The sequence below is a fragment of the Triticum dicoccoides genome, chromosome 2A (assembly GCF_002162155.2).
Source record: "Triticum dicoccoides isolate Atlit2015 ecotype Zavitan chromosome 2A, WEW_v2.0, whole genome shotgun sequence".
Lineage (NCBI taxonomy): Eukaryota > Viridiplantae > Streptophyta > Magnoliopsida > Poales > Poaceae > Triticum > Triticum dicoccoides.
Genome location: NC_041382.1, coordinates 182,379,122 through 182,393,192, shown reverse-complemented (window position 1 = coordinate 182,393,192; position 14,071 = coordinate 182,379,122). Strand labels below are relative to the sequence as shown.

Below are 14,071 nucleotides of genomic sequence, written 5' to 3'. Positions count from 1 at the left end.
CCCCATCAGTGATGAGGCATTTGTAAGGAAGTGAAGTTATTAACACCATGATGAATAAAGCATTATGTTATAATACACGAATACAACAGAATAAATAAATAAATGTCATAGCAGTATAGCATGGTTTTCCCAGAAACAACAATGTGACATCTCAAATTTTCAGCTTACAATAGAGCACTCTGTGTTTTAGACATTTGAGTATTACCACACAATTTAAATCAGCGAGTATCTAGTTCATAGAAGATGTTAGAAGATATTACAAACCTCATCTACTGCATTATCAAGAAGTTCAGATATAGCTGCACATCAAGAGAAAAGTTATTAGATAAATATTTTACATGGTGGCGTAAGTATCTTGAACACCAAACATAAAGAAGAGAAGTCATGAGAGTACCACACCGTCTAGTTTTTCTACCTTCTTATCCAACAGACATTCCAATATTAAGCATTTGATTTCTAGTCAGTGGTCAAACTATAATATTCCCCAAACAGAAATAGCAAGGGAGAAATGAATAACATGTGTTTTTAGTATTAATGCAACAAAGATACTCAAATAAACCAACAAGGAATTCATCTTCTTTATGTAAGGAAAAATGGATAGAGCAGAGTACAATCAGGAAGGCAAAATGGAAAAGAGATAGTAAAATAGATTAACATATAATGGATGTATTGATGACAAAGATATTCATGTAACTGAAACAGTAGGCAAAACTGAATCTTAATGTGCATTTAGCACATTCGAAACGCCAATCGATTCATGTGGTGTATGAGCAGCGAATCTGTACTTTTGGATGAAAACTTGAACGATTAGAGAGTCAAATGAAGTTGTAGCTGTCTCAATCATCTAAAAAACTATCTGCTGCACCACTTCTAAAATTGGCAACTTATTTGTTGTTTCTTTGTAGATCATTGTATTTTAAATGGCACAAACAAGTTCAGTTCTTGTTTTAAAGTGCACACCATGGCAGAATTGATTTGAAATCCATCTTCATACAGTCACAAATAACAATCTTGCTCAAAATCTCTAAGAAGAAAAATAAGAACCAACCGAACTATCTTGCTTGGAACCTTATACAAGAAAAGCTACAGTACACTGGTATTTGTTGTTTCTGTGTAGATAACTGAATTTTAAATGCCAGCAACAAGTTCAGTTAAGTTTTTCCTATTAAAGCATACAACACAGCTCAATTGATTTCAAATCCATCTTTATACGGCGGCACATAACAATCTTTCTCAGAATCTCTAGTAACAAACAGAAGAACGAACTGAACAATCTCACTTGAAATCTCATACAAGAAAAGTTACAGTAAACCTGTATTTGCTGTTTCTTTGCACATAACTAAATTTTAAACGGCACAAACTTATTTCTTGAAAGCACATCCGAATAACATTACCTCGATGCCGCCCAGTTTATTTCAACCAATTGAATAGAAATTCTAGACCTTCACATGTGAACCGAAAATTTAAAAATAGTAAGATTGAGCGCTACCTGCTCCTCACACTCAGGCCAAATATCGTAACAAACCAGCAAGGTATGCATCTTATCTCCCATCAGGTCAAATATTGTAACAAACCAACAAGCAATGTATCTTGTAGTTACCTGGTACCCTTTGTTCTACAAACTGAGAACTATCAAACTATTACATCTCCACCAAACCAAACCAAATCAGAGAATGGATTGGCAAGGGCGTGAAACCTACGAACGCCCACTTGTGGGAGGTCGGGCTGATGTGGAGGAACCTAGGATGCACGCAGGCATGGTCGAAGTCCCCTGTCTGCAGCGCATATGAGACCGGGCAAACAAAATGGAGTTGGAATTTCGCGGAAACCAGGGAGGCTGGGGATCGAAGAGACGAACCGTGGAACTCACGGATGGGGACGGAGGGGGCCTCGTTAGTGCCGGCCTTCCAGGTACGACAACCAGGGGATCGACCATGCCGCCAACGCCTGTTGTGCCGCCGGTCATCACCACGCGAGGCAGACAAGGTACGGTGGAGACGAGCAGCATGAGAAGGCGGCGATTGTTCTCCCCCTCGCGCTCAGTTCTGTAACACCCCAGTGTCATGCTATAGTAATCACCCCCTAATGGTGGCCATGTCATCATCCTTACTATGCAAATTGCCACTTAATAAATATCAAAGTCAAACACCAAGTCAAATAATAATTTTATAAAATAGTAAATTAAAATGTTCCTTAGGTTCAAAATTTTCACTACATAATTCTCATGCATTAACAAACATTTTTGGAGATATTTAAAATACCCCTGGGTATTATAACAGTGGACCAACAGCCAATAAATTGGCCTGTTCATTTTTTTATAAATAGTTGAACACTCCCAAATGCTTTGAAACTTTTTATACCAAACCAGAATATTGCCCTGTATTTTTGTGCCAAGTTTCACATGTAGCAAAAATCATTTACTAGCTAAACTAGATGCGAAACAGACGAGGAATAAAAAAACAGAATAGGAAGAAAATAAAAGGCCTCACACTGTGCGCAACTGGGCCTAAGTGCCACATTGCACTTTGGCCCAGCCCGGCAGGGCCTTCTCATTCCTCACGCTACAGGAGGAGGCAGTGCCATGGCGTGGCTCACGCACGCCCGTCCACACGCCCGATTAGCTCGTGTCGAGCATCCACGACACATCGAGAAGGATAAGATCCCCCTCGTCGCTGTAGACAGACCCTAGCCCGCAAAATTCCCCTCTCCCACTCACGTTTCTCCTGAGAGCCTCGTGCCCGAGCTACCATCGATGCGCCGTCGCCGTCCCCGTGGCCACTGGCCTCCCCGGCGGCCGGGAGCTTGTCCAGGGACTTCCTAGTCACCGACTCCGTCATCTCCGTGCATCCGTTCGACCGGAGCCGCACTATACGCTCGGGATCGAGCTGATTTTCTGCCACGGCCGTCGTCTCTCGTCGTCGAGCTCGTCGCATCCGGTCGCCCCCGCGCCTCCAATCCACGTCTACGAGCTTGGTGGTGAGCTCCTCGGCCGATTCCACCCCTTTCCCCCTTCAATCCGTGTCTCTTTACGCCGTTGTTCGCCATCGCTCGAACCCCCGTGTATGTGTACGTGTGTGCGTGTAGTTGCTGCTCCTGCCCTGTCGCTATTGCTGTTGTGCGCGCACGCCCATGCGTGGCCTCGTCGCGGCTTGCTGCTGTGGTGCACGCCCACGCATGGCCTCGGCTTGCTGCTGCTCCGTTTGCTGCTGCCGGCCGCTGCTGCGCCCTGCTCCCGTCACTGCTTGCTGTTGCGCCGGCGCCGCTGCTGTTAAGTGCTGCTGCCGCTCCTCCTATCCCACTAGCTAGTGCTGCTGCTACTCTAATTGCTGCTGCTACTTTCTCATGCGGCTGCGCTGGTTATGGCCATGGCCATGGCCATTGTGCGTGTGTAGTGTGTACTCTACGTGCGTGAGTACAGACATGGCTGGCTATGCCGCCGGCCGGCCCCTGGTTTAATTAGGCTAGGCTTAGTAGTAGTAGTAGTTTAGTTCTAAGTTAGTCTATTAGTAGATGACATGTAGGCCCCCTTTAATAAGTTAGGTTTATTTATTTGTTTAGGTGAATAGTATATGGCATGTGGGCCACCCCCTGCCCTTTTGACTAGTCAAGTTGACTTGGTCAATTCGAATTAATTAAATATAATAATTTCAGAAATTCTAGAATATTAGTAAATCATTGAAAAATAATACTAAAATAATCCGTAGCTCGGATGAAAAAGTTTTATACATGAAAGTTGCTCAGAACGACGAGACGAATCCGAATACGCGGCCCTTCGTCCGCCACACGCACCTAGCATAGCAAACACGCAACCTTCTTCCTCCCATTCCTTTGTCCGAAAATGCCTAACTTCAGGAAAACTTTCCCGGATGTTATCCCCCTTCACCAGTATCGTGTAGCACCGCGTTAGAACACCCCTAGTACCGCTTGTTGTCTTGTCATGCATATGTTTGCTTAGAATTTACTGTTTCTTCCCCCTCTTCTCTCCAGTAGACTCCGAGACTGATGTTGCCCCTGTGTTCGACTACGTCGACGACGATACTTCTTTTTCAGCAGAGCTTCCAGGCAAGCAAACCCCCTTGAGCATTCCGATATCGCCCATTTCTTTTCCTCTCATGCTTGCATTAGAACTGCTACTGCTTTCTGTATGATCCTACTCTGATGCATAGCCTGTTGTTGTTACCTGCTTTCATACCTTACCTGCTTATTCTAAACTGCTTAGTATAGGATGGTTAGTGATCCATCAGTGACCCCACCTTGTCCCAATTGCCCCGCTTTATGTTCGATGACTCGATCAACGTGATCGACGTCCAGGCCCCGACACCGCACATCACCCCCCCTAGTTGTACGACTCTGCAGAGTTACCATCGAGTGCCGAGGGTGGAACCTCTTACATCACTCCTGATGAGATCTCCGTAGTGTAGCTATACGGTCGAGGTCATCGAGGGTGATTTCCTCCTTAACCACTTCCGTTACCGCTCTGTCGTGCAACCCCTCAAGTGTGAACCTCGAGGGTGGATCCTCTTACGTTCACCTTGATGATAACATCGAGTGGGATTCACCGGGGGTGATTCCTCGGGTTTTCCCCTTGGTGTTAGACACACAGTTACTATGGTTACTATGACTTTGCACTGAGCCATGTTACTAAAGACGGGTCGGCCCTGAGGGGTACCCGCGCGAGCTGAATAGCGAGTGATGTGGAGTAGGGTTGACCTGGAAGGTGCCCGCGAGATACTTACGAGGCGTGGCCGGGCATTCTTAGCCCTTGCCGCAAGTACTCGAGACGGGGCGACGGGGTCACATCGGTCGTGAGTCTCTGCTCGTTACCGCGTGCTCCTAATCCACTATGATTTGGATATTTGATCTGAAGGGCCTCTGGTCTGATAGCACTAACCATCACGTGGGCATAGTATGGGCGTTCTGCGTCGTATGCATCAGCCGAAGCTTATTAGACGTCAGCGACTGAGCGGCGCGCGCCGGGTTGGACTGGAAAGCACCTACCTTGTTGAAGGAGGTAGCTAGATCTGCTCACCGGCCGCGTACGCAACGTGCAGGAGTTCCCGGTGAGATGGCCCATGACCCCTGGGGGCATAGGTTTAGTCCGGCGTGCTGGCCTCTCTATTAAGCCTAGGTCGGGTTGCGGCATATTGTTTGGGCGAGGCCGGGCATGACCCAGGAAAGTGTGTCCGGCCGAAGTTAATCGAGCGTGGTGGGTAAGTTGGTGCACCCCTGCAGGGAAGAAAACATCTATCGATAGCATGTCCTACGGTAACGGACACTTGGAGTTGTATCCCGATCGATACAACTAGAACTGGATACTTGAGATGAGACATGGAGATGAGACTTGGATATGAGATGATAACTAGATAGTATGGCTCTGGGATTGCTTTCTCGCAGGGAGTCGAGGAAGGATCTCTGGCCGAGGTTGATAACATTACTGCTACTTTACTTTATGCTACTCTACTCCCTCCTGTTGCTGCAAGATGGTGGTTTCCAGAAGATGCTAGTCTTCGATAGGCTAGGCTTTCCCCTTCCCTTTTGGCATTTTGCAGTTTAGTCCACAGATACAACCCATTCCTTTGATTCAGATGCATACTTAGTTTAGATCTGATGTAAGTCTTGCGAGTACTTTGGATGAGTACTCACGGCTGCTTTGCTACCTCTTTTCCCCCATGCCCGATTGTTGCAACCAGATGACGGATCCCAGGAGCCAGACGACACCACTGATGACTACTGCTACCCCGAGGGTGCCTACTACTACGTGATGACCGCTGACGACTTGGAGTAGTTAGGAGGCTCCCAGGCAGGAGGCCTTACCTTTTTGACCGATGTTGCTTTGTGCTAGCCTTTTTAAGGAAAACTTGTTTAACTCATGTCTGTACTCAGATAATGTTGCTTCCGCTGACTCTTGTGTATTCGAGCTTATGTATTCGAGCCCTCGAGGCCCCTGACTTGTAATATAAAGCTTGTATTATTTTAATTTGTGTCTAGAGTTGTGTTGTGATATCTTCCCGTGAGTTCTTGATCTTGATCGTACACATCTGCGTGTATGATTAGTGTACGATTGAATCGAGGGCGCCACAAGTTCGATCTAGACGGCGGGAGCACCGTGTCATCCAGGCTGCCGCCTCCGTGCAGGTTTCCCGTGGAGGGGAGAAGGTGATGGGAGGGGAGGGGGGCGCAGGCTGTGGGGAAGAGCGCCGGTGATGGCGGCGGACGAGAGAGGGGGAGAAGTGGAGGACTCGCTAGGCTAGGGCTGGGCGATTCATTTTTCTTTTTTTTGTCTCGCCGTACAAAGCGCCCACTGGCCAGCGTGAATCTCTGTCGCGATTGGCTGCCAGGCACAGTACCCCTGTGATGATGTGGACGTCGCGAGAGAGCGCTCCTTGCACGACTGTTAAAGGGTTGTATTTTCGCTAAGATGCACTCTTTAAAAAAAGATGGTTTGAGTGCGTCGATTTCCATGGTAGCTTTCTAAAAATAGGACTGGATGATTAATGCGCTAAAAAGTTTTCATCATCGTGTTTCTCTATCATGCAACAATTAATGGTGATTGTACCATTTGGAATAAGCGGTTAGCTATCTCAAAATCAAACAGCTCAACAATTAATGGTTGTCGTGACATTACCATTTTTAATTAAGTGCCTTCAAATAGGGCATGGTGGTTTATATGGAAAAGATGTCCTAGAGGATGAGATTGAGACAGCCAGGCGAGAAACTGACAAGGAAATGTATTGCGGTGTGGGGAGGATAAACGTGCTAAACTTGGGCTACGAGGGGATTATTGTTCTGTGGGGACGAAAAACACGTGAGGCTAAAAAAATTATGCGGTGAGTAGCTCTTAAACTGACAAAAATTGATGTTAGTTTTAGTTCAGCTGTCGGTAAGATACAGTTTGAGTTTATTATTGTTTTTCCTGGAGGCATAAAAGGGCACTAGGGCAATTTACTTTATTGATTAATGGAGGCATGAGGCCATTGGGAAAATTGAATAATGTTTCTGGCAATACTCCAGGTAGGTATAGAGAAAACATGGGACCACGAGTGCTAGTAACAAACGGATGAATATCACCCGAAAAACTCTAAGAAAGTACGCTAAAAACTTGCATCTCTATAATATAATGGAAACCTTTTATGTCCGCGATATGGATATTCATTTTAGCATGGCAGCAAACAGTGCCGTATGGATGTTTCAAAACCAACTTAATTAGTGATGGGACAGGTACTGAATCATCTTACCATGTTTTTACCAAAAGTTTTAAATAACCGTGATGTAGCCATGCTATAGAGACTTGAGCGGGGTGATGCTAAATGATATTTATATATAATTATTTGTTAAAATTACAAAACAGAGGGTTATAGCCCCGCTATACCCGCGTTATACTAGCTGTTTGAGAAGGATGCCACTATTTGGCATAGCTGATTCTTATGGATTTTTTCTTTGCCGGTGTTCTTACAGTATTGGTTCCGATAGCATCTGGATTGTAAACATGGAATTAGCAACAGTCCTCTGGGTAGCATGTGTTCCTATTTTCCTTGCAATTGTGTCGACAATGATGGCCCGACGACGACCGATGTTGTCCCAAACAACGAAGCTATCGCCTTCTCCACCGCCCATGGCCGCAGAGGCTCCCCTTCTTGGGATTCTCCCGGTGCTTCTCGCCAAGGGCCCGCTGCAAGTGATCCGCGACGCCCACACGGAGATGGGGAGCGTGTTCACGGTGAGACTGTTGCATCGCAAGGTGACCTTTCTGGTTGGGCCAGACGTGTCGAGCCATTTCTACCAAGGGCTAGACTTGGAGATTAGCCAAGACGAGGTCTCCCAGTTCACCATTCCGACTTTCGGCCCCGGCGTTGCCTTCGACGTGGACTTCGCTACTCGCCCCGAGCAGTTCCGCTTCTTTGGTGACGCCATGAAGCCGGCCAAGCTCAGGACATACGCCGGACTGATGGTGCGCGAAGTCGAGGTAAGAAATAAGATGACATGTTTAGTAGCCTTGATTTTCTTGTTAACTATTGCAAACATTTATATATGTACTACATACTAGAAATTGTGATCTGATGTGTACTTGTGTATGTTACACATGCAGGAGTACTTTGCGAGGTGGGGACAGTCCGGCACGGTTGACTTGAAGCAGGAGCTAGAGCACCTCGTCACGCTCGTAGCCAGCCGGTGCTTGTTCGGGGAGGAGGTCCGGGCCAAGATGCTCGGCGAGGTCGCAACGCACCTCCGTGAGCTCAACGACGGCATGCGCCTCGTCACCATCCTGTTCCCGCACCTGCCCATCCCGGCGCACCGCAGACGCGACAGGGCGCGCGCTAGGCTCGGCGAGATATTCTCCGGCGTCGTCAGCTCTCGCAAAGCAAGCTACCCTGACTGCGGCCCCGACGACATGCTGCAGTGCCTGATTGATTCCAGGTACAAAGACGGCCGCGCCACGACCGAGACGGAGGTCGTCGGGATGCTGGTGGTCTCGGCGCTGTTCGCGGGGCAGCACACGAGCTCCAGCACGAGCACGTGGACCGGAGCGCGCCTCCTCGCGCGCGCCAACTCCGAGCACCTGCGCGCCGCCGTCCGGGAGCAGGAGCGGGTCGTGGCGCGGCACGGGGACCGCGTGGACTACGAGGTCCTGCAGGAGATGGACACCCTCCACCGCTGCGTCAAGGAGGTTCTGCGGCTCCACCCGCCGGCGATGCTGCTGCTGCGCCACGCGCGCCGGAGCTTCACCGTGCGGACCAGGGAGGACGATGAGTACGAGGTCCCGGAGGGGCGTACCGTCGCGAGCCCGCTGGTGCTCCACAACCGTCTCTTATACGTGTACATGGACCCGGAGAGGTACGAGCCGGACCGGTTCGGCCCGGGCAGAGGGGAGGATGTGGCCGGCGGAGCGTTCTCGTACACGGCGTTCGGTGGCGGGCGGCACGCCTGCGTTGGTGAGGCGTTCGCGTACATGCAGATCAAGGTAATATGGACGGCGCTACTAAATATCAGTCGATTGAGAGTCTCAGTCGACTGCTCAGCTGTCCGATCTTATGCAGCGTGTAGATTCGCGCTGGGGCGGATTGTCCCTCATTTCGGCCTGTCTAAGGTGTGGACCGGCCCGTTTGTTTTTTTTTCTGTCGAACCGCGATCCCGCACGAGCGTTTTGTGGGCTGGGCTGTGTTTCCGTGCGGGCTTTTTGTTTGTTTGTTTTTTGCGTTTTGTTTTTTGAGCCGCATTAAAGAAAGGAAGGGGAAGCGGCCACCCCGTGGTGATTAAGAAGAGGGGAACGGGGAGACAGAGCTCATTCCACATCGTCTCTCTCCATTCCCCAATCTCAAATCAGAAGAAATCCGGATAGGGAGAAAAGAGGATTTGGAAAGAACGGAATGCTCGGATCTTTGAGCAAGTGGCTAGCAGCGTGGACAGGGTGCTCGAACTAATCAGAGAGGATATTGCAACATGGAGGACTGCTGGCTGTGTTGGCGATTTCTGCTGACTTGTTTTTCTTCTTCTTTGCTGTGTTGTGCTTGCCTCTGGTGGCCAAGCTTCGCCTTTATTTCTTCAGTGTTTATTCAGAGTTAAACTCTGACGGCTGACAGTTCTAGATCGCCTAGACTGCCTAGCTCGTTGTACTCTTCCTGTTCTTTCTAATAAAAGATCGGCCTATGGCCCTTCGAGAGGGCGAGCTCCAAGGTTCTCTTCAACGAACCAGAGGACGAGAGAGAGGGGATGGCTGGCGCTGCAGTTGGAGTGAGTTTCCCCCTAGTTTTTCTTCTCCATCATTTTGTTGTCTTGTTTCTTGTTTGATGCTTCACCGTAGATCTGTAGGGGATTGGGGGTAGTTTTGTTTGTGGATCAAGTGTAGAATAGTAGATTCAAGTCTATAATGGACTCCATGATTTATATGCATTTTTTTTGTATCCTTATTTGTTCAAGCATTCAAAAGATTGGAGGATTGATTTGGATGTGGTAGTTTGTACGGTCAAGATCAAGTTGTATTTTTTGTAGTGTCTCAAAGGGGCTGGCCAGAGTGAGCGGCTGCTAGGCCTTTTTTGTAATGTCTCAAAGGGACCTCACTTTTTAGTCTTTTTGATTTCACTTTTTTTGTTAGCTTCTTAGTCTGAAAATGGATTTTAGTCCAGGGGCTTGTTGTGAGTCAGCAACATGAGGTCCTTGCCCAAGCTAAGTGCATGTCTGCTGCACTGTAGGAGTTTTATTACTGTACCCATGTATCTAGTAGAGTAGATAGGATTTTTGTATGTCTATACTTACCCCCGCAAGATGAGGTACTGTTCTTTTCTTTTGTTTGTATTAAATATCTGATTAGTAGTTTCAAGCAGAGAATTGCGTCCATATTTTATACTTTTTTAGGGTTTTTTTTTCGTGTTGAAATGCACAATAATGTCTCTCGCTCAGGCGCGTGGATCAGCAATGTCGGTGTGGCAGATGTGAGTATGATGTTGGTTTCTTTTTTGTTATAGCTAGATTCACTTATCTAATCCAGATTTTTTGCTTTTTCCCCTATGTTTTTTGAACTATCCAGTAAAGTTTAGTTTTACAACTAGTAGTACTAATTTTGTTTTTTAGTAGCCCAATAAACTGAGATGAAGTTTTCTATTTCTTTTGGACTGTACTAGAAGTAGGGTTATCAAGACCGCCTTTTCTTCTTTATGCTTGTAGGTAGTAGGTTTTATCGACATCCTCTGTACATAGTGTATAGTATAGTTCATTTGTTTACACCCTTTTTGTACATCAGTGGGGGTGACAATCTAGATGAATGCGTTAGGCTCTTTTTGCTAAATCAGTAGCATGTTTTTGAATTTTTTTCTATCAAAACAGGAGAAGATTTTTACTACTGATTTACTGAATTTATCAGTAGGAGTAGGTATGTTCATTTGTTTTGATAGTCCCTATATAATCAGTAGCTTGTCGTTTCTGAATTTTTTTATGTAAATAGTACATATTATTGCTGAAATCTATCACTAGGGAGTGGCCTTGTTTTATTTTTTTTATTTTTGCTGATACTTTTATCTATTTTAAAAAGGAATGATTAATGAAAGTAAGTATCCAGCAACAGCATGTTTTATTTTAGTTTCTTTTTTCTTTTTCTGCTGAAAACCCGTATGAATCAGTATGATGTTTATTCCTTTTTGTATATGAAATCAAGATAATATGGTCTTTTTGATGGATCCCCACATCGCAAATTTATTTGTTTTCTTTTTTTTGGTCATTAGTGGCGACGCCAATGATATCTCATCATTATCTCAAAATCTTTCTCGTCGGAAGGATACAAGTTTTTTCCTCTAAAAATCATTTTTTAGCTGAATATGTATGGGTCTCACTAGCACAAATTTATCGCTTTTTTATGCGGCACAGGAGATGGTGTGCAGAGTTTGTTTGAGCCCTTGCTACCGCGAGAGCAGGACAAGCGGGATGAGCATGTTTGTCTGGAAGGAGTTCAAAAACGCAGGGGTAACTTCGCAACCTATATATATATATATATATATATATATATATATAATATATATATATATATATATATGTATATATATATATATATATTGTTTTTCCACTGTTCTGATCTTTATTTTTAGGTACTTATCATCATAGAATTATTTTATTGTTGTTGAAGGTTGATATTTGTTGTTCTCCCAGAGTTTTGAACTTGATGGTCGTTTATGTCATGTGCAGTAACCTATGCTAGTTCTAGACTGATTTTTTTAGGTTGTTTTGCATCTTTTTGACTTTTATATCAGTGCTCAATTCATTTTTTTCAGGCAGTTTTGATGATCGTTTTTTTGTTGTTTTTTTTTGTGTTCAACACACAACAGGGGATACACTGAAGTTTAAGTCAAACAAACGGACGTACACCATTAAGTGTCACAAGGGGCCCAGAAAGAGCATAATGTATGGTAGTGGGTGGAGGAAATTTGTTGCAGACAACAAGTTGGGGAATCTCTTCTACTTGGACTAGCCTTCCCCAAGGGCAGTGTCTGTGTGATTCAATTCGGGAATGGTGCCGAAGATGAAGGATCTGAGGGTGAGAATGACTACATGGAAGTCTCAGATGAAGAAGACGAGGATAGACAAGCTGGCAACAGTGATGACGATGATGATATTGTTCGCACTCAGGAAGATGGGCTGCTTCCGCTCAACAATGGGTTCATAGGGTTGGCATTTGTGCACCACCTCACGAGGACTAATATTCTTTTGGGAAGCATGGTATGTATCCATTTTCTCACTGTTTTTTTTCAGTTTTTCTTTTTGCATGTTTAGTTTTTAAGTAAAAGGTGCAAGCACTTTCGTTGCAATTTTTTGCATTAGTGAAACTGTTAATTCTGAAATTATTTTACTTTTGTTTTTATTAGTTTAACTATAAGTTAAAACCTTTTTTGAAATCTGCATTTTTAATTTGTCTTTTTTGTGTAAACTTTGGTTTTTATTAACAGAATGTTCGAAATCCTTTCAGGCTGTCTTTATATCTCTCTTTTTTATATATCTTTTTTTAACATGCATTTTTTATTGTCTTTTGTAGATTATTAGTTTTTCCAAACGCCCCCATGAACGAGAGAAACATTTTTTTTCCAAAGATGATTTGGAAAATGAAAAATAACAATGCATATGTGTGTTGTTTATTTTTTTGGAGGGTCATCCCTACTGTAGTTGGTCAAATTTTTTTGGAGAATTTTTTATTAAGAATTGTTGGGCAATCAGTTAGAATTTTTGTGCAGAAATCATTAGTTTAAGAATTACAAGCCTTTTTTCCTTCTGTTTTCTTTAGCCTTTTTGTTTGCAACTACTACACTATCTTTTTTTCTCTTAGTATGCCGTGTGTGTGTGTTTAGCACATGAGGGCATGGGTGCGCATTTCTTTTTTTAGGAAACAATGTAATTTAAAAATACCACTTTTTTATAACAATTTGTAATTGTAGTTGGGGGAGGAGGAAGTTTTGTAAGTGGGTTTTCATAAGAGAGGACGGTCCGACAGATAAACACACCCATGACTGCAAGTGCATGTTGCACACACCCCAACTACCATGGCAACGGTTGGAGAGCGGTGAGTGTCGCATCGCCGGTAGGGAGAGCGGATGGAGGGGTCGCATCTCTCTCGGTATGGTTTGTTTGTAAGTGGAACGGTAGGATAGGGGTGGGGGTCACATTTGCAGTAGTAGAGGGGTGGGAACATTTTGTTTTGTCGAAGGGGGCGGCATTGAGAAGATGGGGCCATTTGCATGCCCCACAACAGGCACACAACTATATGTCTTTATAACTTGGTTTAAACTTGACTACAGGTAGAGAGGCCAGTTGCATGTCCTACAAAAGGCGCGCAACTGCATGTCTTCGAACCCGGGCGCAACTGGAGACCTTTGTTTTGTCGGAGGGGGCGGCGTCGAGAGAGAGGGGGGGCCACTAGGCACGCAACCGTCCCAGCATGGTGACAACTGCATGTCTTTTTATAACTTGGTTGCAACTCGACTTCTAATTTCGTTGTATATGCAGAGGCGTCAGTTTTTGCACGTCCCACAATGGGCACGCAACTGTATGTCTTCTACCTTGGTCGGAACTGGGAGGGGCTTTGTTTTGTCGGAGGGGGTGGCATCCGGAGAGAGGGCGCTAGTTGCATGTCGCACAACAGGCAGGCAACTGCATGTCTTTCTAACTTGGTCGCAACTAGGGGGGACCTTTGTTTTGTCTAAGGGGGAGAGGGGGCTAGTTGCATGTCCCCACAACAGGCAGGCAACTGCATGTCTTTCTAACTTGGTCGAAACTAAGGGGGACCTTTGTTTTGTTGGTGGGGTGCGGCATGAGAGAGAGGGGCCTAGTTGCATGCCCCACACTAGGCATGCAACCGCATGTCTTTCTAACTTGGTCGCAACTAAGGGGGTACCCTTGTTTTGTCGGAGGGGGCGACGTCGAGAGAGAGGGGCCCAGTTGCATGCCCCACACTAGGCGTGCAACCACATGTTTTTTCCGAGCATGGTTGCAACTACATGTCTTATAACTTGGTTTGCAACTCCACTTCCATTTTTATTATACGGGGAGAGGCGCCGGTATTTTGCATGTCCCACAATGGCACGCAACTACAAGTCTT

General features: G+C 45.6%; 1 protein-coding gene and 2 long non-coding RNA genes across 4 annotated transcripts in view; 2 read left to right on the top strand and 1 right to left on the bottom strand.

The window, feature by feature from the left end:
* Nucleotides 1-263: 263 nt before the first annotated feature.
* On the bottom strand, nucleotides 264-1,889 carry LOC119359236. Its single transcript, XR_005172426.1, has 3 exons — nucleotides 1,859-1,889; nucleotides 1,601-1,775; nucleotides 264-299 (listed from the first exon to the last, which is right to left on the bottom strand). It is a non-coding gene; the product is annotated as an uncharacterized LOC119359236 (long non-coding RNA).
* Nucleotides 1,890-7,552: 5,663 nt separating this feature from the next.
* Nucleotides 7,553-14,071, top strand: part of LOC119354101 (obtusifoliol 14-alpha demethylase-like) — a 10,228-nt gene continuing 3,709 nt past the window's right edge. Inside the window, exons 1-2 of the mRNA XM_037620804.1 lie at nucleotides 7,553-7,963; nucleotides 8,087-8,973. Of these exons, the coding sequence (XP_037476701.1) occupies nucleotides 7,553-7,963; nucleotides 8,087-8,973 (1,298 nt within the window). The remainder of the gene's footprint in view (nucleotides 7,964-8,086; nucleotides 8,974-14,071) is intronic.
* The window catches only part of LOC119354102, a 7,701-nt gene continuing 2,898 nt past the window's right edge, over nucleotides 9,269-14,071 (top strand). Inside the window, exons 1-3 of one of the 2 annotated variants that reach the window (XR_005170638.1) lie at nucleotides 9,269-10,427; nucleotides 11,356-11,451; nucleotides 11,811-12,201. This is a non-coding gene — a long non-coding RNA (uncharacterized LOC119354102). Of the gene's footprint in view, nucleotides 11,452-11,810; nucleotides 12,202-14,071 lie in introns of both variants that reach the window. The other variant, XR_005170637.1, reaches the window with a different exon arrangement.